We start from the raw sequence: 21695 nt of genomic DNA, 5'->3' as shown, positions 1-21695 counted from the left end.
GAAGGTGTGGCGGCCTTGCGCCTGCATACTTCTCCGTTTTGTCGGTGCAACAAGCGGGAGAAGAATCTGCCGACAGTTCATCGTCCATGTTTGTTATTTCAACGAGTGGCAGAAGAAGCACATGTTCATCGCTGCTGCTGGATTAACTGGCAATAACTCGCTGAGCCCTTGACCTTCCTTTTGCGTAGATAATTATGACCATCTTTTCTTTTTCTGTCCTTGTGCCGTTGGAGATGCCAAAATAGTCGTGGCTACTCGCCTCTTGGGACCCACGGTTAAGTTTTTTTTTTGAGGGGGGTTAAGTTCAGTAGCCAGCTGTAAAAAAACTTGTAAAAACTGCCTCGGAGATCCGAGCCTTGCAGCGTACCAGCTTCAATCACGCCTAATTCCAATCTCGGTGAGACGTTAGATGTAAACCTAAAACACACAACCAGTAAGGAGGTTGGAACCCCTTACCTCTACATTAATTGATACACTCCCGGCAAAAAAAGAAAATAAATAAATCAATCAAATAATAAGCACAACCATCTTTTATTTAAGTTAATGCAAAGCAACAATGTCAAAGTCATCAAAAAATGAAGTACATACGAAAAACAGCTACCACATAACCATTGCAAGATATGGATGTAAAACAACTAAAACTACCTCGACATCTTCAACAGCAACAACTTGAGAAAACGGATAAGCCTTCCCGCCGTCCTCATCACTAAGACAACGTCTTCAAATACGACAGCGACACAAATCCGCATCTGTTGAGCCCTACCGACACAGGCCAGAAGGTTTCCACCTCGGAATGAAGTGTGTTTAAAACACCAACTAGGCAACGGATCTTTCGAAAATCACACCTCTCAGCTATCCACCATAGGACAAAGTGAATCTAGCAGGTGGGTGGGATATGTGCCCACCAAAGACAATGACAATGAATGTTCAGAGGCTGGGCATGTCGCGACGCATAACTACCCATTGCATAACTATTTTTTTAAAATATACATGATGAAGATTTTGGAGTACATGATAAAACATTTTGAAATACTTGGTGAACATTACACAATGAGCAATTTTTCAGATACCCAAGGAATATTTTCAATACATCATATAAACATTTTTATACAAAACATTTTTAATACACGATGAACATGATTGCAAAAAATATTCAAGAATTTGGAAAATGTTCATAATTTCAAAAAACATTCATGATTTCAAAAATAGTTCATGAATTCAAAAAAAATCATGATTTAAAACAGTTCACTATTTCCAAAATGTTCAGGAATTTGAAAGATATTCATGAAAGAAAAAAAAGAAAAAAGAAAAAAGGAAAGTAAAAACGTACATGAAAAAAGGAAAAAAAAGAAAAAAAAGGTGAAACAGAAGAGAAAAAGGAAAAACAGAAAAGATGGAAGAAAGGAAAACTAGATTTATTTTTGAGAAAAACCAGTTCAGGACAGGTTCTAGAACCTTCCCAAATCTGGTGGAAAAAACTAGAACACGTCGATTCATACACTTGCTAGTCGCGTGTGGGAGAGGAGGGAGGGAAGAGGAGTATGCGCGAGGTCGCTATATAGCGACATATGCGTCAAATAGAGGTCTGTGCATCGAACTTTGAGTTTTTTCTTGAGACAATCAACGAACTTTGAGTGAGCTATAGTAAAGAGTAGGGCGTTTTGGAGCTCGGCCTCCATGGAGGCCGGATTTTCTGAAAAAAAATCAAAATTCACACTTTTCAGTTTTAAAAAAATCTGAAAAAATCATACGAGTAAACAAGGATGTTATGTATGTAAAATTTGAGGATGAAATACCCTGAAATGCGATCTGTGTAAAAAAGATAAATTCATGGACTTTGAGAATGAATAGTGCATCTACTAAAAAGCCTCAGATTTGTTCTTTTTGTGTAGCACTCATTTTAAGGTGTTTCGTCCTGAAAATTTACACACATATGCTTTATGTCTCTAAGTATGTGTGTATTTTTTTCAAAAAAATTTGAAACGTGAAAATTTGAATTTTGATCAAGTCAAACCGGGGCTCCATGGAGCCCAAGCTCTAAAGAGCATTTCCGCTATAGTAATTGCTATCATATGGGGGTCCTTGTGGGCTGGGCTATCTGATGCTCGGTTGATCGTTGTTGGCTTTGTCGTTGTCTTAAGGCATGGATTGCCCGAAATTCCAATTAAGGGCAAAGCTTATTCTCACTAATGGATTTCCTTTTTAGAATGTCATGTCGGTCACGTGGTTATATACCACTTATAACGATATGTATCCAACAATCACTTGCTCAATGCAGGTGAGGTGGGCATGCCCATTACCTTGGGTCACTAGCTCCTATAGCGGAAAAAGTATGTACGGTCTATGGATTTTTTGCCCTCTGTTTTTTAAATCTTTTCATTCCATTACACAAATAACCTAAATGTGTACTCTCTTTGTTCCAAATTACTAGTTGCATAGATGAATGTATCTAGAACTAAAATACATCTAGATACATCCATTTCTGCGACGAGTAATTCGGAACGGAGGGAGTACAAAACAATGTTAAGCAGTCCAGAGGTTCTCGAATTTGAAAATTTGATCTTTGATTTGAAACTTACCAACCCAATATCTTCTCATAAAAAAAACCAGTAACCTCCATCGTTTTCCTCTGCCAACCCAACCCAGCCCAGGGCCGCCTGCCCAGTCCACCGCCGCCTGCCCTAGCCCCGCCGCCGCGCCGTACCTCACCGCCGACGCCCCCCTCCCCCAAACACCTCCGCCTATCGCGCGCGCCGCCACCGTCACCGTCCCCCTCTTCCCCTCATCGCGCGCAGTCAACCCCTCCCCCGCGCCCCATGGCGACCTCGAAGAAGGTGGTGACGCGCGAGGAGTGGGAGGGGAAGCTGCGCGACGTCAAGATCCGCAAGGAGGACATGAACCGCCTCGTCATGAACTTCCTCGTCACCGAGGGCTTCGTCGACGCCGCCGACCGCTTCCGCGTCGAGTCCGGCACCCAACGTACCGTACGCCATTGCCAGCGCGCTCGCACGCAATCGAGCCCCTCTTGCTCTCCCCTTGTGTGATTGAGATTAATGGATTGGGCACGGAGTGAGGCCTGATTGATGCGGTTTTCGTGTTGCAGCGGAGATTGACCTGGCGACCATCACGGACCGGATGGAGGTGAAGAAGGCGGTTCAGTCGGGGAATGTGCAGGAGGCTATCGAGAAGATCAATGATCTCAACCCCACAGTTCGGTTCTGCGTCTCTTGCTTGCAATTTCAGTTCGTATTTTTCGGTGTTGGAGTATCTGAAAAGTGAGACTGGGACTTTGCTGTATGCCTGTATGTGATAAGGGCCTTATTAGGGGTTCGACATTATGTTTACCGATTACTGACGAGTGATGAACTGATGATGTAGTAACAATTAATTTCAGATCTGAGAATAATGCCCCATAGCACAGTGGAGCAAACTGTTAATCCAGTACTGATGATCGATGTGGTTTGTCTTTGGACTGTACTTGCTTTTTGCTAGAAGTTGTTCCTTTTCTAAGTGGAACTTATGCAGTTCAGGAATTGCATCTTTGTTTGATTGAGGAAACTGCGTTTGTGGCCGGTTTTGGCCTCGGCTTAATAAAAGTGAGGGCTGGGGGCAAACCCCTTTCTTTAAATAAAATCTGCATTTGTTGCTTAGTATTTTAGTAAGAATTGAGGAGGGGCGATGATCTTGGCAGTTTTTGGGTACTTCGCTGTATGCCTGTATGTGCTAAGGGCATTCTGGGTTCTCCATTATGTGTTGCTGGTGAGCAATGATTGTAACAACAATTAATTTCACATTTCACGGTGGACCAAATTGTCAATCCAGTACTGGTGATAGATGTGGTTTCTTTGGACCATGCTTTTTTTCTGTTAGAAGTTGTTCTTTTCCTATGTGAAGCTTAGGTATATGCATATCAGAAATTGCATCTATTTTTGATTGAGAAAACTTCATTTGCTTGTTTTTTCAGCCGGTGATATATTTATATTGTTTGTATACTGCCGAGTGAAGTTTTCTGTTAGTTCTAGAAAGCCGAGGGTTCATTTGTGCATTTCTCACAGTGCGGTTCGTTGAATTTTGAATTCATATCCTGACTCGACTTATGACATGCAGATTCTGGATACGAATCCTGAAATATACTTCCATCTGCAGCAACAAAAGCTGATAGAGTTGATTCGTGTGGGGAAAATACATGAAGCTTTGGAGTTTGCTCAAGAAGAACTTGCACCAAGAGGCGAAGAAAATGTAATCTTCAGTAAAAAAAATTATCCCCCTTACCTTGGTTAAGAGTCAGGGTTCGAACCTATATCAATCACAACGCAATTCCTCCTGGTAGCTAGTTTTTCCCGTTAATACCACTGCATTTAAGAGCATTCTGTGACCTTTTGGTCTGTGAAATTTTGCAGATAGCCTTTCTCGAGGAAATAGAGAAAACAGTAGCACTTTTGGTTTTTGAAGATGTAAAGAACTGCCCATACGGGGAACTATTGGATGTTTCTCAACGTTTGAAGACAGCAAGTGAAGTTAACGCCGCCATCCTTACAAGCCAAAGCCATGAGAAAGGTATGTACTAAGTTGCAGACACATGTATATGATGTGATACCCTTTTTATTTGCTTATCTTTTTGACGATTTATTGTCACTGAAGTGTACCTGCATGCCTGTGTCATATGATATGATACCATATTTCTTATTTTATAATAAGCTACCTTTTGGTAGAAAAAGGGATCAGACTGTCAAGTGTATTTCTTATTCTAGAACTATGCACAAAAACATGGTGTATTTAAACTAAATATACCAGAAGGTTACCTGACTTTTTTTAGATGAAGGTCACCTGACTTAACATTAGTACTTCATATAAGCAAGTACTGCCATGTTCAAAACAGTTTGCCCTTAAGCTTATCATGTGTGACCAGCGGTCAATATAGAAAACACTGATTCACATTGGTGAAATAACTGCGTACGGATACTACTTGTTAAACATCTTTTGAGATGTGCTGTTGAAAGAAATCAGGATGAATCTTCTCAAGTTTTTTTAATATAAGATTCATATTAACTACACAAAAATTTAAAACTTTTCATCTCAGTGCTGCTTTTCGGTTGCCGTTTCATACATTTGAAGCAGAATGAAACTATCGTTGTGTTTGGGACTTTGGGCTCTTTCGAACTGCTAGCATGCTTGTGCTAGAGTTTTTGTTTTATTGAAGATCCTTGATCTTTGCGTTTATATTGGCAGATCCAAAACTCCCTAGCCTGTTGAAGATGTTGATTTGGGCTCAAAACCAGCTGAGCGAAAAGGCAGCATATCCACAAATCAATAACCTGTCCACTGCCGACCTAGAAGATCCAGCTATATGATGAGCTGCTGCTGCTGAGGTGTTTACTAGGGACGGGAGCTTAGGCACCAGTAGGCACCAAGTACAAACTGTCTGAGCTGAGGTCTGTTAGTTGTTCATTACCTGCGGGTGCAGTACTTGAACACACTGCTTGTTTCATCAGCGTTGGCAAAAAGCTGACATGGGAATTTTTCGCTCTCTCCTGTTGTTCATATGATGATGCAGAGGATGGTTTTGTTACATTTTACTAGTAGGTGGTAAATGTTTCGTTTGATTTTCATAGAACCGCCGTGTGTGGTGCTAATGTTACACAAAAGAATGATTGGGCCAAAATGTAGACGTTCGATTCATGTTCTTTCTCCTTGCAAATGATTATGATTTACTCTGTATCACAGAGTGATTTCGCAGCAGGTTTTCACATGAGGTGGTTGGAATACCAAGCTCCAAATGATTGTCCAAATTTTGTACTAGCTGAGTTATGCTTTGCACAATGCATCCGTTCTGTTATACCCCCTCTGTCCCAAAATAAGTGTCTCAACCTTGGTACAATTTTATGCTAGAATTAGTACAAAGTTGAGATACTTATTTTGGGATGGAGGGAGTATCTTGCATGATGCTTTGTTCTACTGGCATATCTTGCAAATATGAGCATTTTTGTGCATATGTATTTTGCAAGAAATGAAACAGAAATAACAGCTAAATATACATGCACGGCTGAAACCATAAGAAACCAGGCAAGCTAGGGTGGAGCAGGTTTGTTTTTCTGCTTTTAAAATGAAAGCCTTTTTGATTCTATGCAAAATCAAAGTCTAAAGCCCCTAAATAGGAGCTTCTTTTTTGGCCTATAAGGCAAATTGGAAAAGCCAAGAGAAAACCCAACCAAACACTAGTGCAAATTTTTGGAGGCTATTCTCCATGGAGCCCTTTCTCTAAAAATAATAATCAAAAATCATTTTAAAAGTTTCAAAAAAATCCATGGAAGTATATGTTTTTTGCACAAATGTGTGAAAAATTCGTTCGAAACTTTTGTGATTTGTATGTACAAAAAAAAAATCTGGCCCAACAAAAAAACTGTCGGCCCATTTTGGAAAATGCATATTTGTCTTTTTTTTGTACAAAACAGTAGCTCTCAAAAAACTTCCCCTAAAATTTACAGACATCGTGTAAAATCACTTTTATTTGTTCTTAACTTCGCTGCCACCATCTGAAGTCTAGACTGCTAGCCATGGAGGTTAAAGAGCCTGGCCACTGTCTAGTTATGTGATCGCACTGACTTGTGGTCCTCCCTGGCTGCTCAAGAGTAGACCAATTTATGGAACTAGAGTGTAGTTTCACTAACCTCACTTCTGGGACCCACTGATCAAACCTAAGTCAGTTTTTCCCACCCATACAATTTTCCTTCCTTGAGATCCCCAATACCCCGACTCTTCCACCACCTCATTCTTCTCCGGAATGGTAGTCTGACGACCAAATCTCTCGTCTTTGAGGCCACACGAGCCCTCCACCACCTACTCCTCGTCCAAATCAAAGCTCCATAGGTGCCATGATGGGGTAGGGACGGGGAGGCGCTCACAATGTGATTGCACACCCCATTTGTTGTCTAGACCATCTTGAATAAAAAGAGTCTCGCCAATGCACATGTGACATGCTTTTTTCTCCTAGACTTTAGCTATGTATAAGTTGTCCGATTTTTAAAATCAAGTGAGTTGATTTTCTGATCCTTGATTTTTTGGTCAAGATTTGCATTTTTTTCTCTCTGTTATTTCATGGCTTCTTAGGCTGATTTTTGACTTGCCTCTATTTGGGGCAAGCCGATTTTTTTTCTCAGGCAGGATATTTGGCTTACCTCGGTTTGGGGCAAGTTGATTTTCCTATTGGGCTTGAAACCAATTACACATTTCCTTATTTTGTATGCATTCTTTCTTTTGCTTTTAGTTTTATCTTTAGTTGGTTTTTTTCTTTCTATATGGGTATTTTTGGCATGTTGGGTTAGTCAAAATGTATACAGACAAGTATTATAGGGTATGTGTGTAAATTACGCTAGAGTGTGAAAATTGCACTACTATAAGCTTTTCTTTGCATATTAAAAAGTGTAATTTGAGTGCAAAGTTGTGTACATGTTTTTCAAAGTTTATTTTTCCATTTTCTTTCTTCGAAAAGGGTTCCAATGCAAATAATTCATTCTTCCTTAGAAAACTTCATTGTTTTGATCTTGATTTTTTACATTTTATTTATTTTTCATTCTTCTTTAAGGGTAATAATACCAATGTCACTAATTCATTTCTTCTAGGAAACTTCTTCTTACGAAATATCACAATTATGCTTATTCTTACATATTGTATAAACACAATTTCGTGTAACTTATGTGCACCTTTTGACATTTTCTTTATTTCCTTTCTGCCCTAGGGTATCAATGCCACCAATTCATTCTTTCTTAGAAAACTTCATTCTTTTGATTTTCGATTTAGTTCTGATAGATGCCAGAAATTCGTTCCTTCTTCTGAAACTTATTATTGTGACAATTTCACTATTACATGTTTGTTCTTGCATATGATCAAAAAAAGTGCAACTTCTGTCTAAATTGTGTGGAAATTTGTCCTTATTTTTATTTTACTTACTATTAACGGGTAATACCAATGGAAAACTTCTTTTTGTGAAATTCCACTCTTATATGTGTATTCTTGCAAAAAAGTGCAATAAATTATGTGCTATTTTTTATTTTTATTTCTTCCTAAAGGGCGAATTCTATGTAAATTTTGTGCAAATTTGTCATTTTTTATTTTTTATTTCATTTTATTTCTTCTAGAAAGGTAATACCAACGCCAATAATTCATTTTTCGTTAGAAAACTTTATCATTTTGATTTATTTTTAGTTTTTATTCCATTTTCTTTCTTCTTCAAGGATAAAATACCAATGCCGCTAATTCCTTCCTGCTTATGAAACTTTTTTTTGCAAAAACAAATCACTATTATATGCTTATCTTTTTAAAAGATATATTTTTTGTGCAAATTTTGTCAATATTTGTTTCATTTTCTTCTTCTTATAGTATAATATCATCGCTACTAATTCATTTTTCCTTACAAAACTTCATTATTTTGGTTTTGTTTAGTTTTAGTTTTTATTTTATATTGTTCATTAAGAAAACTACACACATTGTATCGTAGGTCTGCCTATGCCTTGATCATCATCCTCATATGAATATTAATTGAACTTTAACTTCGTATATATATACATATATTGTAGCAAAATTAACAGATCAATTAATAAATACATACTCATACAAAATATAGCTATTGATGTCTACCACACAATCTTCTTCTTGTAGATGTTGTTGGGCCTCCAAGTGCAGAGGTTTGTAGGACAGTAGCAAATTTCCCTCAAGTGGATGACCTAAGGTTTATCAATCGGTAGGAGGCGTATGATGAAGATGGTCTCTCTCAAGCAACCCTGCAACCAAATAACAAAGAGTCTCTTGTGTCCCCAACACACCCAATACAATGGTAAATTGTATAGGTGCACTAGTTTGGCGAAGAGATAGTGATACAAGTGGTATATGGATAGTAGATAAAGGTATTTGTAATCTGAAATTATAAAAACAGCAAGGAAAATAATGATAAAAGTGAGCGTAAACGGTATTGCAATGCGTTGAAACAAGGCCTAGGGTTCATACTTTCGCTAGTACAAGTCCCCTCAACAATACTAACATAATTGGATCGCATAACTATCCCTCAACATGCAACAAAGAGTCACTCCAAAGTCACTAATAGCGGAGAACGAACGAAGAGATTATGGTAGGGTATGAAACCACCTCAAACTTATTCTTTCCAATCAATCCGTTGGGCTATTCCTATAAGTGTCACAAACAGCCCTAGAGTTCATACTAGAATAACACCTTAAGACACAAATCAACCAAAACCCTAATGTCACCTAGATACTCCAATGTCACCTCAAGTATCTGTGGGTATGATTATACGATATGCATCACACAATCTCATATTCATATATTCAACCAACACATAGAACCTCAAAGAGTGCCCCAAAGTTTCTACCGGAGAATCACGACGAAAACGTGCGCCAACCCCTATGCATAGGTTCATGGGCGGAACCCGCAAGTTGATCACCAAAACATACATTAAGTGAATCACGTGGTATCCCATTGTCACCACAGATACGCACGGCAAGACATACATCAAGTGTTCTCAAATCTTTAAAGACTCAATCCGATAAGATAACTTCAAAGGGAAAACTCAATCCACTACAAGAGAGTAGAGGGGGGAAGAAACATCATAGGATCCAAATATAATAGCAACGCTCGCGATACATAAAGATCGTATCATCTGAAGAACATGAGAGAGAGATCAAACACATAGCTACTGGTACATACCCTCAGCCCCGAGGGAGAACTACTCCCTCCTCGTCATGGAGAGCACTAGGATGATGAAGATGGCCACCGGAGAGGGATTGCCCCCTCCGGCAGGGTGCCGGAACGGGTCTAGATTGGCTTTCGGTGGCTACGGAGGCTTCTGGCGGCGGAACTCCCGATCTATTGTGCTCCCAGATGTTTTTAGGGTATATGGAGATATATAGGCGGAAGAAATACGTCAGGGGGGCCACGAGGGTGGAGGGCGCGTCCAGGGGGGGTGGGCACGCCCCCTGCCTCGTGGTCTCCTCGTAGATCCCCTGACATGCACTCCAAGTCTTCTGGGCTTCTTCTGATCCAAAAATAAGCTCCGTGAAGTTTCAGGTCAATTGGACTCCGTTTGGTTTTCCTTTTCTGCGATATTCTAAAACAAGGTAAAAACAGAAACTGGCACTGGGTTCTGGGTTAATAGGTTAGTCCCAAAAATGATATAAAAGTGTATAATAAAGCCCATAAACATCCAAAACAGAAGATAATATAGCATGGAGCAATAAAAAATTATAGATACGTTGGAGACGTATCAGCATCCCCAAGCTTAATTCTTGCTCGTCCTCGAGTAGGTAAATGATAAAAACAGAATTTTTGATGCGGAGTGCTACTTGGCATAATTTCAATGTAATTCTTCTTAATTATGGCATGAATATTTAGATCCGAAAGATTCAAGATAAAAGTTCATATTGACATAAAAATAATAATACTTCAAGCATACTAACTAAGCAATTATGGCACGTCGGTCGTATGGCCGTTGTAGACTCTGCAGCTCCATCTTCTTCCGTCTTCGCTTCCACGCTTTCCTCGTGGATGGTGTAGTTGTTCATTGGCGCTTGCACTCCTCCTCATCGTCCGTAACGTTCCAAAAATACCTATGCATGCACACGAGTGGAGTGTCAGGTAGTATACCATCCTCGAAGGGGTCAAGTGAACACGTGTAAAGGAGATGATTCACCTTTACGTATGTGAAGTAGATGTCGCACGTGTCACTTGACAAACGGACTCTTGACATGGTGATGTCCGTAGGATGCTCCGCATCATTATGTTTCAGATCAAGCCCAAGTATCTGGTGAGCTTTTGTTTTATGGTTGCAAAGTGTCGAGTCAATTTTTGCAAGTCAATTTTTGATTTTGAGAAAAGTGGACATACCCGAATTGTTTTTTAGGTGACTTATCTCTATCCGGTCTCTTTGTGTTTCTACCCCACTCATTTTATTGTTTCAGATACTGCAGAACGTTTTCAGGAGATTGACTATAATCTATAAAATTAATAATTGCAAAGTTTAAAAATGTTAAATTTTTATTTTGATTTTCCTAGATATTAAGAAAAATATACAATTTTTCACATGCAACATATTTTTATCTCAATTAAGTCTCGATTTCATATCGCCTTTATGACTCAAACTCATTATTTACAAAAACTTACTTTGATATTTTTGCATGTTACCTGATGCCCAATCCATTTTGCACAATACCATATGAGATAATCTAAATCATCTTCATTTATTTATACTAATTTTTTACTTATTCATAACTCATTATCTCGACATATGATCTTTATTGATTTAGTTTCTCGACAATGCCACTAAATATTATGATAAAATACTCTTGTTATACAATTTTAAGATATATCAAACAAATTAAACCCGCATTCAATTTATAGAATATAGTATACATAAAAAAGTGGCATCTTTATTTCATTGTTTAGACAGTTCCCCTGAAAAGCTCCTGGCAAAACAGAATTCCACCATAGTAGCAAAGAAAAGACAAAAAGAGAAAAGTCACATACTTTTTCCTACTCCAATGAGACACTTAGTAAAATTGTAAGTATATCTATATCACTGTGTCTTTTATATAGTATCTAAAGTACCATGGAAGAAATATCTAAAGTTGATGGAGGTTTCTAGAGTGCATGATTTTTTTCCAGGTGTAAGTAAATAGAACAATTAATTACAAATCTACTGATTTAGAAAATTCAAATTTCTAGAGTAAATAAAATGACTATGAGTGGTTTTCCCTTGAATCATTGATGTTCCTCACTTTTTGTTTTTTATGGGCATGCATGTTTTTACGGTTTCTAGGTTAAGTGATCCAATGGCATTGCATGTCTGCCTACACTGTACTTGGCTTTGAATCATTTACATCCAGTGCCAGAAAAAAGTGGTGCAAGACAAGAGCAGTCCATCCTAGCAAGAGCATGCAACTAATATTTGGCACACCATACAATCCTAGATAATTCAAATCTGCCACCAATAGCACAACATATATAATGTGATGGACACCTAAAACAAACAAAAAAGAAGCAACCGTACTCTTGGGGAGTGAAATAACAATATGCTTTGAAACTTGTGGTTTGAGCAGTATGCTTGTTAAACCAATGGACACTTTGAAACTTGTGGTTTGAGCAGTATATCCAGTTGTCACTTTTGTTTCTTTGATAGTCAATTTCAAATGGTGGTTTGAGTTTCGTTGGTAGCTGCAGTTAGTGATGTACATAGAACCTAAAACTATATAATAATATGTTATGTTTCAATTACTTTGTTAGTGGTCACTGGTTCTGGTGATTTAATTACGATTGCGCAAGCATGTTTATTCCAACTTAAAGGCGCCAGTGTGAAAGAAATCAACTTATTTGCAGGCATTAATTTAGTATATTTAGTATTTTTTAAGTTCAATTCCATGTAGGTGGGCGGGGGCAGTTTTGTGGTTGGGAGGAAGCCACGACTTCCCGTAAAACGAGTCCATGAATCTCCCCGTATGTGTACCATTTTGGATGAGCATGCACGCTTATGTGATGGTTCTCCTACACAATTTTGGTAAGTTGTTGATTCCGCCCAATCTCCACTTACTCTACGTTGGCATTAGATACAACACAAGCATCATGAATTATGTTACCAATTTTAGCATATTGATACGTCTATTTTGCATCATGATTTTATATCAATATTTATTGCATTATGGGCTGTTATTACACATTATGTCACAATACTTATGCCTATTCTCTCTTATTTACAAGGTTTACATAAAGACGAAGAATGCCGGCAGTTGGGATTCTGGCCGAAAAAGGAGCAAATATTAGAGACCTATTATGCACAGCTCCAAAAGTCCTGAAACTTCACGGATGATGTTTTACAAATATATAAAATATATTGAGCGCAAGAACTTCACCAGGGGGGCCACACCCTGCCCACAAGGGTCAGGGGCACGCCCTACCCCCCTGGGCGCGCCCCCTACCTCGTGGGCCCCCTGGTGGCCCTCCGGTGACCATCTTCTGCTATATGGACTCTTTCGATGGGAAAAAATCATAAGCCATCTTCTCGGACGAAACTCCGCTGCCACGAGGCAGAACCTTGGCTGAACCAATCTAGGGTTCTGGCGGGGCTGTTCTGCCGGGGAAACTTCCCTCACGGAGGGGGAAATCATCGCCATCATCATCACCAACGCTCCTCTCATTGGGAGAGGGCAATCTCCATCAACATCTTCATCAGCACCATCTTATCTCAAAACCCTAGTTCATCTCTTGTAACCAATTCTTGTCTCCAAGTCCGGGATTGGTGCTAGTAGGTTGCTAGTAGTGTTAATTACTCCTTGTAGTTGATGCTAGTTGGTTTAATTGGTGGAAGATCATATGCTCAGATCCTATATGCATATTAATACCCCTCTGATTATGAACATGTTTATGAGTAGTTACTTTTGTTCCTGAGGACATGGGAGAAGTCTTGCTATTAGTAGTCATGTGAATTTGGTATTCGTTTGATATTTTAAGGAGATGTATGTTGTCTCTCCTCTAGTGGTGTTATGTGAAGATCGACTACATGACACTTCACCATTGTTTGGGCCTAGAGGAAGGCATTGGGAAGTAATAAGTAGATGATGGGTTGCTAGAGTGACAGAAGCTTAAACCCTAGTTTATGCGTTGCTTCGTAAGGGGCTGGTTTGGATCCATATGTTTCATTCTATGGTTAGGTTTACCTTAATACTTTTGTCTTATTTGCAGATGCTTGCAATAGAGGTTAATCATAGGTGGGATGTTTGTCCAAGTAAGGGTAGCACCCAAGCACCGGTCCACGCACATACCAAATTATCAAAGTACCGAACGCGAATCATATGAGCGTGATGAAAACTAGCTTGACGATATTCCCATGTGTCCTCAGGAGCGCTTTACATCATATAAGAGTTTGTCCAGGCTTGTCCTTTGCTACAAAAAGGATTGGGCCACCTTGCTGCACCTTATTTACTTTTGTTACTTGTTGCTCGTTACAAATTATCTTATCACAAAACTATCTGTTACCACTAATTTCAGTACTTGCAGAGAATACCTTGCTGGAAACCGCTTATCATTTCCTTCTGCTCCTTGTTGGGTTCGACACTCTTACTTATCGAAAGGACTACGATAGATCCCCTATACTTGTGGGTCATCACATATCCCTCTAGATTATATGATATTTTGCTCGATCTTGGTCTCCGTTACTCTGCCTTAGAACCTACATCAAAATAGGCAAAAGTGAAATGAAATTATTTTGCTTTTGACCAGAATGAAAATTGTGTTTTATTGTCAAAAGCTAAGAGTGTGAAAAGTGAAATGTCAAAAGCTAGAGTGATATAAGGAAAATGGGCAAAAGCTAGAGTGACAAAAACAAAAATTTCACTTTTAAAAGAGGGTCCAATAAGATTTTCTCTCAAAGACTAGTTTTATAGGAGGGGACACTTCATTCTTATAAGTTGTCTTCTGCCTCCTCCATTAACCAACGTGAGACTTGATCTTGTTTCTAGCTATTGGACTGGATTATAAGCCAGAAAATGACCTATTATAGGCTTTTGATTTATGACTCAGTATTGTTACATGATGATTATAAGCCAAAAGCCAAAGCCGGAAGCTCATAAATAGATGCCTTTTTTTAGTACTATAAGCCAAAGTGCAAAAGCCAAGAATAAGCCCAATAGAACATCGTGTTAACCCAACAGACGTGCATCTCGAGTGGTTCCTGAAAAAAAACTCTGCAGAAGTGGTTTTACGAGGTACCCATATAACTTAGAGGAAGTTCTCTGGTGAGGTCTTCTCTCAGTTCCAGTGAAAACTTTCCGTAAAAGTGGTTTTACGAGGTACCCATATAACTTAAGAGGAGGTTCTCAGGTGAGTCTTCTCTCAGTTTCAGTGAAAACTTTTCATAAAAGTAGTTTTTGGTGGTGGCGCGACGCCAACTAATCGTGGACGGTGGTGTTCGCCTGTTCGGCGGCGGTGGGTGTCTAACATCATATGACGGCGAGCGAGCTGCACATCGGTCGGTGGTGGGGGGAGGGTGGACTCCAGTGGCGTTTAGTTCGTGTGGCACTTTTACGGAAAGGTTCCCGTAGATGAAGGAAATTTGTTGAAGATTATATGGGATTCGTATTTTTTTTGCGTGTTTACGGAAATGGTTGAAGAGCTTTTTGCCCCCAACTTCACCTAAACTGTAATTATTTTACGGAACTGCTGGAGATGCTCTAATCTGCGCTAGAATAATTCCGCTCCAGAACTGTTTATCCGGGGCACACATGACCTGGCAGAAACCATGGCCATGTGACGTACCGTACGATCAAACGCCTTGAGCTCTGTACTAGTGCAGTACGAGTGTACTACTGTGGTGCTGCGCATGCTCCGAAAGTGGCATGATCCGCACAGCCAGAGAGAGCATCTCCATTATTGAATAATCCAAGTGGGATGTGCAGTGCATGGTTTTCTAAGTTTGCAAGCAACAATATTTTTCCAAGGAGTAGCTAGGGTCCTCCTGAATTATTGCCACAGTTTGGTGATGGGTCTATCCAATTCAGGCTAAAGTTGCACTCCCTTCGTTCCCTTGAAAAAGTTGTACTCCCTTTGTTCACAAATATAAGATGCTTAATAGTACCATTTTTTCCGAATGAAAAGTATATAGACACGTTTCAATGTGTTTGTTTGTTCATTTCACTCGGTATGTGATTCATGTTGAGATATTCAAAACATCTTATATCTGTGAACGGAGGGAGAGAGTACAGAGTACTTGTTATGGTGTGCACAATATTTATAGCAGGTATATATTTTTCTGCGTTCCAAAGTTCTAATGAGCTGCAAAGGGTACTCCCTCCATTTCTTTTTAGGCATTCTTTGGTTCATAGGATAGGAATTTTATAAGAATAGAAAAATCATAGGAAGTGAGATGACATGCATGTCAATTCCTATAGAGAAAGAGATGTCATTTGGTGCATAGGATATGATTTTTTCCATTGAGTCTAGGCTAATGTTTTTTTTCCTCCAAAATGTGAAGGATTGATTCCTATCCTACATAGGAATAAGAATCCATTCCTATAAACCAAAGGGGTTCAAAGGAATTTTTCCTTTGCAAATCCTATCCTATAGAATTCCTACCAAAATCCTACAAACCAAAGAAGGCCTATAGTCCGCATATAAGATTTGGTCAAAATCAAGCTTTGTAGAGTTTGACTAAATTTATATTAAAAAAATATAAACATTCACAATATGAAATTAATATTATCAGATGCACCATGAAATGTATGTTTATACTATATAGTTTTAGTATTGTAGATGTTTATATTTTTTTTCATATAAATCTGGTCAAACTTTGAGTAGTTTGACTTTGACCAAATCTTATATGCGAAGTAAAAAGAAACGGAGGAAGTATTACCTAAAGGAGTTGTGTAGTACAGACATGCTCGTACAGTACTCCTCTGGCTCCGTAGTAGTACATTCATTTGCTTTGTACCAATAGCAACAAGTGTGCAGAGTTGGCAAGAAAGATGGATCGATCATGGATGGATATGGGTTCAGAAAGTGTGCAGAGTTGCGCGGCACACGCGACGAGTGCCGGCCGGCCCGCCCTTAACTGAAAGCTCATACATAATGACATTATGGCGTCGCGTCGTTGTGGATAGCGATCGATGCTACTCCCTCTTTTCATTTATGTAGGGGCTAACGCATTTTTTAAGACCGACTTTGACTATTGACAAGATTAATAATACATGACATGCACAATGTGAAAATTATATCATTGAAAACTCCTTTCGCACATGAATTTAACGGTGTGCTTTGTGTAAGTTGCATGTCATATATTATTGCTTTAATATTTGGTCAAAATTAGCCTCAGAAAATGCATTAGGCTCTGTGTATATAGATAGAAGTGGGGAGTAGTATTTCTGTTCGTCAACAATTTATGTTTAGGCCCTGTTTTGTTTTGCCTCGCCATTCCATCCATTGCGTGCTCCATCCTCCACTCCCTCCCTGTATAAATAAATAGGGACTCGCGGGACAGCAGCCGTGGTGACAGAGCCCGTAGCGCGAGCTGTCTGTCAGTAGCGCAATCTCTCTCAGGTTCTTGTTCTAGTTTGATATAATCTTTTGCGGCGCCAAGAACCCGCCCACGATCGCCGTCCAGTGATCGTTCCATTCCCGTGGTTTATTTACCCCAATCTATTATCCCAACTGCAGGTGGGTCGGAGCCAGGGGGGAGAAAGAAGATGGACGCGGAGCAGGAGCCGCGGTGGGCGGCGGCGCAGGCGATCGGCGTCGGCGAGGACCTCGTCCCGGCCGCGCTGCGGCACCTGGAGTTCCTCGCCGCGGTCGACCGCCGCCGGTGGCTCTACGAGGGCCCGCTGCTCCACAGGGCCATACGCAGGTATCTATCTGTCGCCATCCATCTCGTTGCCTCTTCAGCAACACAAGAGACCATTGCGTCTGGGAATTAGTTTGTTTTTCTGATGAGGTGTCTCATTCTTTTTCTGTCGGGGTATTGTTGGTCAACAGTCTCTACCCTCTCTGGCGTGTCTTGTGTTGGGAAATAAAATTTCTCAGTGATTAATCCTTGCCATGTTTCGATAAACTCTTGGTGAATCACCTGACAAACACCTGCTCGAGGAAAATTAGACAAAACCACTAGTTGTTCAGTTAACCTTGACATAATTAAGTTGGGGGATTTTTTCTGAAACCATCCACTGATCTGTGCTTTCAGTTACAATTTGGTGCCACAGTTATGTCCTTATCTACAATTTTGGCATGAAATTAAATCTGGCTGTTTATTAACGTTCAAAGTCCCTATCATGCTGAAATCACTGATGCTATGTAAAATAAAAAAAATCACTGATGCTAAATTAATTTATGTTCTCTGTCGTATAGACAACTTCGAAATATTGACCGACTTTGTTGTTGTGCTAGGTACAAAGCTTGCTGGCTTCCCCTTCTTGCCAAGCACAATGAGGCCGCTGTTGCAGATGAGCCTTTGGTTGTTCCCCTTGATTGTGAATGGATATGGCACTGTCATCGGCTTAACCCGGTATTGCATATTAACTCACAGATGCTCGCGTATAGTTCAAAATCTGTCAACACCACATTAGAGAACTACTCGTATTTGCTTGTGGCACTTCATAAAAGAAAATACTAGTTTGAACATGGCTGGAAATAATTTCTAAACCGAAATCATCTTGTATGGTTTCAGACTCGATACATAAAGGACTGCAAGAGATTATATGGCAGGATGCTGGACTCTAAGAATGTCAGGTCCTCCATTCATGCAAAGTCCAAGGATCAGTCTGAGAAAGTTTGGACTGAGTTATATCCTGGGGAGCCTTTTGAGTTGGAGTACACAAGCCCTTCTGACGATTCTGTTTACGTGGATGATGGAACTGCAGGGGGCATTTCCTATGATTTGATCTCAGCTGTTAAGAGACAGTCTACTTTCGTCTACCAGGTAGCTAGTTACACCACTAACCTTTGCTCTGATGTACTACTAATCTTTCTGTAAAAGAAAATATATGCAAGAACAATAAATAAATAAATATGTACAGAAAGTCAGTGAGTTCCTTTGTTTCTGGCAGGTTGGAACACCAAACATGCATGATCGCCGTTTTCTTGAAGACGCTTTAGCTCGGTACAAAGGCTTTTTGTATCTGATCAAGATGAATCAGGAGAAAGGAATGAACCTCTTTCGTGTGCCAACCTACGATGTGGATCTAATGTGGCACACCCACCAACTGAATTCTGTTGCCTACTGCAATGACATGCTGTGTCTCCTTGGGAAAGTTCTGGAGCATGATGACACAGATGATGATCGAGCCGAAGGGAAGAAGCTCGACACCGGATTTTCAGGGACCACCGAGCAGTTTGAGAATAGCTTTGGTGTGAGATACTGGAAGGCTGGCGCTATGTACCGTGGAAGCTTGCCATCTCCTGTGACATCCATTCCACAGATATTCAGTACTAGTGAGGATGATAGTGTTTCCGGTGCCGATAAAGCAGAGAAGCATCTTACTATTCTTGAAACAACAGTTGTGGAGGTATGATACTCTTTTTACATCTTAATAATTGCTGTCCATGAAGCAACAGTTGGTACAATAATTTCGGTTCCAAAGAATTTTCTGATCTAATAAAATAACCCGAAATGTGGTATGTTGTACTCCCTCCGTTCGGAATTACTTGTCGCGGAAATGGATGTATCTAGATGTACTATTGGTATTATTATTGATTTGGAAGCACGCCTGATAATGGTTATCTAAAAACACGACTGAGAGCTTCTTTTACCTAGAGACGTTTACTGAATTTATTATGAAAACTCAAAATATTTTCATCCTTTTGCAGTTACATTTACAGATTGTGGACATCAAGAATTTACCGTCTTCAATTCCAGAGAAAAGCGTGTATGTATGGTTCACCAAGACTAAACCAGATGCATTCATCCGTGATGGCGGCAGGTTGGATATTTCTACGAAAACAGGGAAGAGCATCGGAGCTGGTTTCCAATGTGAACCGACTGGCGATCTCATTCTTACAGTAATGATTGATCAGGCCTATTTTGGGGCATCATCATCACCGAAGAAACCAGAACCGTTGGGGAAGGTTTCGATCTCTGTTGAAGAGCTTACGCAGCATGATTCCAAGCTTTCCTTTGAGAGGTGGTTTGAACTGAAAACTTGTGGTGCGTATGCCGGTTCCCCTCCTGTCAGTCTTCGTGTTGCTGCATCTTGTACCGTCCCAAGGCAGGCTCCACACGTTCTTGGCATGGTCAATGTGAAGCCTTGCTCTCTGAAGGCCTGTATATTGCCACATTCCATCAAGGATCAAAATATGAGCTCCTGGACTCGCTTCGTGTATGATTGTGGTACTGAACTCATTCGTCTTCAGATAAGGTATGTTTTTTGTCCATGGTATCGACTGGTACATGTATATGTGAAGAACTGAACAGTGAGTCTAGAACACATTTTTTTGCTAATTAGTAAGTCCTGCATGATACTTACTGGTAATTTATTTTACTATAGGATACATGATTGCTAATAACATATGATTATATTACATCTTCATTTCAAACTGCAAATTGGTACTGTATTAGCTGCAGGAATTAACATTCAACTTACATAGCAGTATTTGTATTTTGCCTTCAAAGCAGATCCAAATTTATTCCAGTGGACATTGGAAAGTTCTATTTACCATATTTAAGAAAAAAATATATCAGTTTCTTCTGGTCTAATGAGAAATTCCTCCCTTTTACTTCAGGGAGCACAAGGCCAAGAGTGGCATGGCTCTCACTCGGGAATTGGTCGGAGTAACAAAGTCATCAAAGCAGCCACTTCAGCTTGCAGAATTCACAGAAAACAAATGGTCTTTTAACAACTCCAACTCATCCATCACTCTTGACCTGAAACCAAGCAAGGATGGCTGCATAAACGAGCTCAAATACGACAACAAACTGGTAAGGCAACTACAGCTCATTTCATGCATACATGCAGCGTGTGTTCGCTCAGAAGTCATATGTAAATAAATAAATGTTTATGCATTTAGCATACTCACAGCTCTAGTACTTCTTTGAACAAAGCAGATCAAACTATACAAGGGAAGGAGACTAGCATATGAACTCAAATGCTGCAGTCAGCATACTGATGATACTGCAGCAGTTACTGCTGTGAAGTTCTCAGCTGAACACCCCTATGGCAAAGCAGTCGCGCTAGTTGACACTGAATCGGAATTTATCTCGGTACAATGCTCAGCTCTAATGCCATATCCTTCTAAGTAGTCAAAGTTAATTTCCTCGCATCTCAGATATACTCATCATGGTGTTCTTACTTAAATTTAGGTGGATGAGGATTGGTTCCTGCTTCCCTGGATCGCGATATCATTCTTGTTCCTGAATTCCATTGGCAAAGATGGTGCGAAGCTCATCGAAGGTGCCATGGCACAGAAGGCTGAAACCGTTGAGCCTGATACTACAGTGGTTTCTCAGACGGTGAAAGGTGGAGCAGCAGGTGCCACTGCTGGTTCGGCGCAATGTGGCGCTTGTGGCACGGCTGGTTGCGGTGACATGGTCATGGCAAGTGACAAGGCTGGTCATGCTAGCTATGGCAGCTCAGTCACTGCAAGTGACAAGGTGGCTGATTCTAAGTGCGGTGGTTGTGGATCAGGTTGTGGTGGTGGATGCGGTGTCTCTGTGGTCACCATGAGCTACAAGAATGGTCATGCGAGCTGTGGCATCGTTGCAGGCGGCGAGAATGGCCATGTTGAGTCTGCTGGGTGTGGATCAGGATGCGGTGGTTCCTGTGGTGGCAACATGGTTATTGAAAGCTCCAAAGAGGGGAACACCGAGTCAGGTGGCTGTGGTTCAGGTTGTGGTGGAGGAGGCTGTGGCAGCATGGCCATTGAAGGCTCCAAGGCTGGCATTGCCAAGTCTAGCGGCTGCGGTTCAGGTTGTGGTGGCGGTTGCAGCGGTATGGTGGTTGAAGGCTCCAAAAATGGCCATGCCAAGTCAGGCGGCTGTGGCTCGGGCTGTGGTGGTGGTTGCGGCGGCATGCTGATCGAACACTCCAAAACTAGCTGCACCAAGTCTAGCGGCTGTGGCTCAGGCTGCGGCGGTGGTTGTGGCAGCATGGTCATGGAAGGCGCCAAGACCGGCTTCGCCAAGTCTGGCGGTTGCGGTTCGGGCTGTGGGGGCGGTTGCGGTT

General features: G+C 40.5%; 2 protein-coding genes across 4 annotated transcripts in view; both read left to right on the top strand.

Moving 5' to 3' along the window:
* Positions 1 to 2676: 2676 nt before the first annotated feature.
* On the top strand, positions 2677 to 5718 carry LOC119266678 (protein GID8 homolog). Its single transcript, XM_037547927.1, has 5 exons — positions 2677 to 2979; positions 3104 to 3210; positions 4108 to 4239; positions 4401 to 4557; positions 5230 to 5718. The coding sequence occupies exons 1-5, from the start codon at positions 2817 to 2819 to the stop codon at positions 5349 to 5351; spliced, it is 681 nt and encodes a 226-aa protein (XP_037403824.1). The 5' UTR covers positions 2677 to 2816; the 3' UTR covers positions 5352 to 5718.
* An 11217-nt stretch (positions 5719 to 16935) lies between these two features.
* The window catches only part of LOC119266677 (glycine-rich domain-containing protein 1-like), a 5569-nt gene continuing 809 nt past the window's right edge, over positions 16936 to 21695 (top strand). The window contains exons 1-9 of one of the 3 annotated variants that reach the window (XM_037547924.1): positions 16936 to 17085; positions 17203 to 17389; positions 17926 to 18043; positions 18206 to 18457; positions 18585 to 19043; positions 19345 to 19892; positions 20257 to 20452; positions 20579 to 20734; positions 20834 to 21675. In XM_037547924.1, coding sequence (XP_037403821.1) covers positions 17232 to 17389; positions 17926 to 18043; positions 18206 to 18457; positions 18585 to 19043; positions 19345 to 19892; positions 20257 to 20452; positions 20579 to 20734; positions 20834 to 21675 — 2729 coding nt within the window. In that variant the 5' untranslated portion in view covers positions 16936 to 17085; positions 17203 to 17231. Of the gene's footprint in view, positions 17086 to 17202; positions 17390 to 17925; positions 18044 to 18205; positions 18458 to 18584; positions 19044 to 19344; positions 19893 to 20256; positions 20453 to 20575; positions 20735 to 20833; positions 21689 to 21695 lie in introns of all 3 variants that reach the window. The other 2 variants (XM_037547926.1, XM_037547925.1) reach the window with 2 other exon arrangements.

The sequence above is a fragment of the Triticum dicoccoides genome, chromosome 3A (genome assembly GCF_002162155.2).
Source record: "Triticum dicoccoides isolate Atlit2015 ecotype Zavitan chromosome 3A, WEW_v2.0, whole genome shotgun sequence".
Lineage (NCBI taxonomy): Eukaryota > Viridiplantae > Streptophyta > Magnoliopsida > Poales > Poaceae > Triticum > Triticum dicoccoides.
The sequence above is the reverse complement of the archived record's forward strand: the minus strand, read 5'-3'. Positions and strand labels throughout refer to the sequence as shown.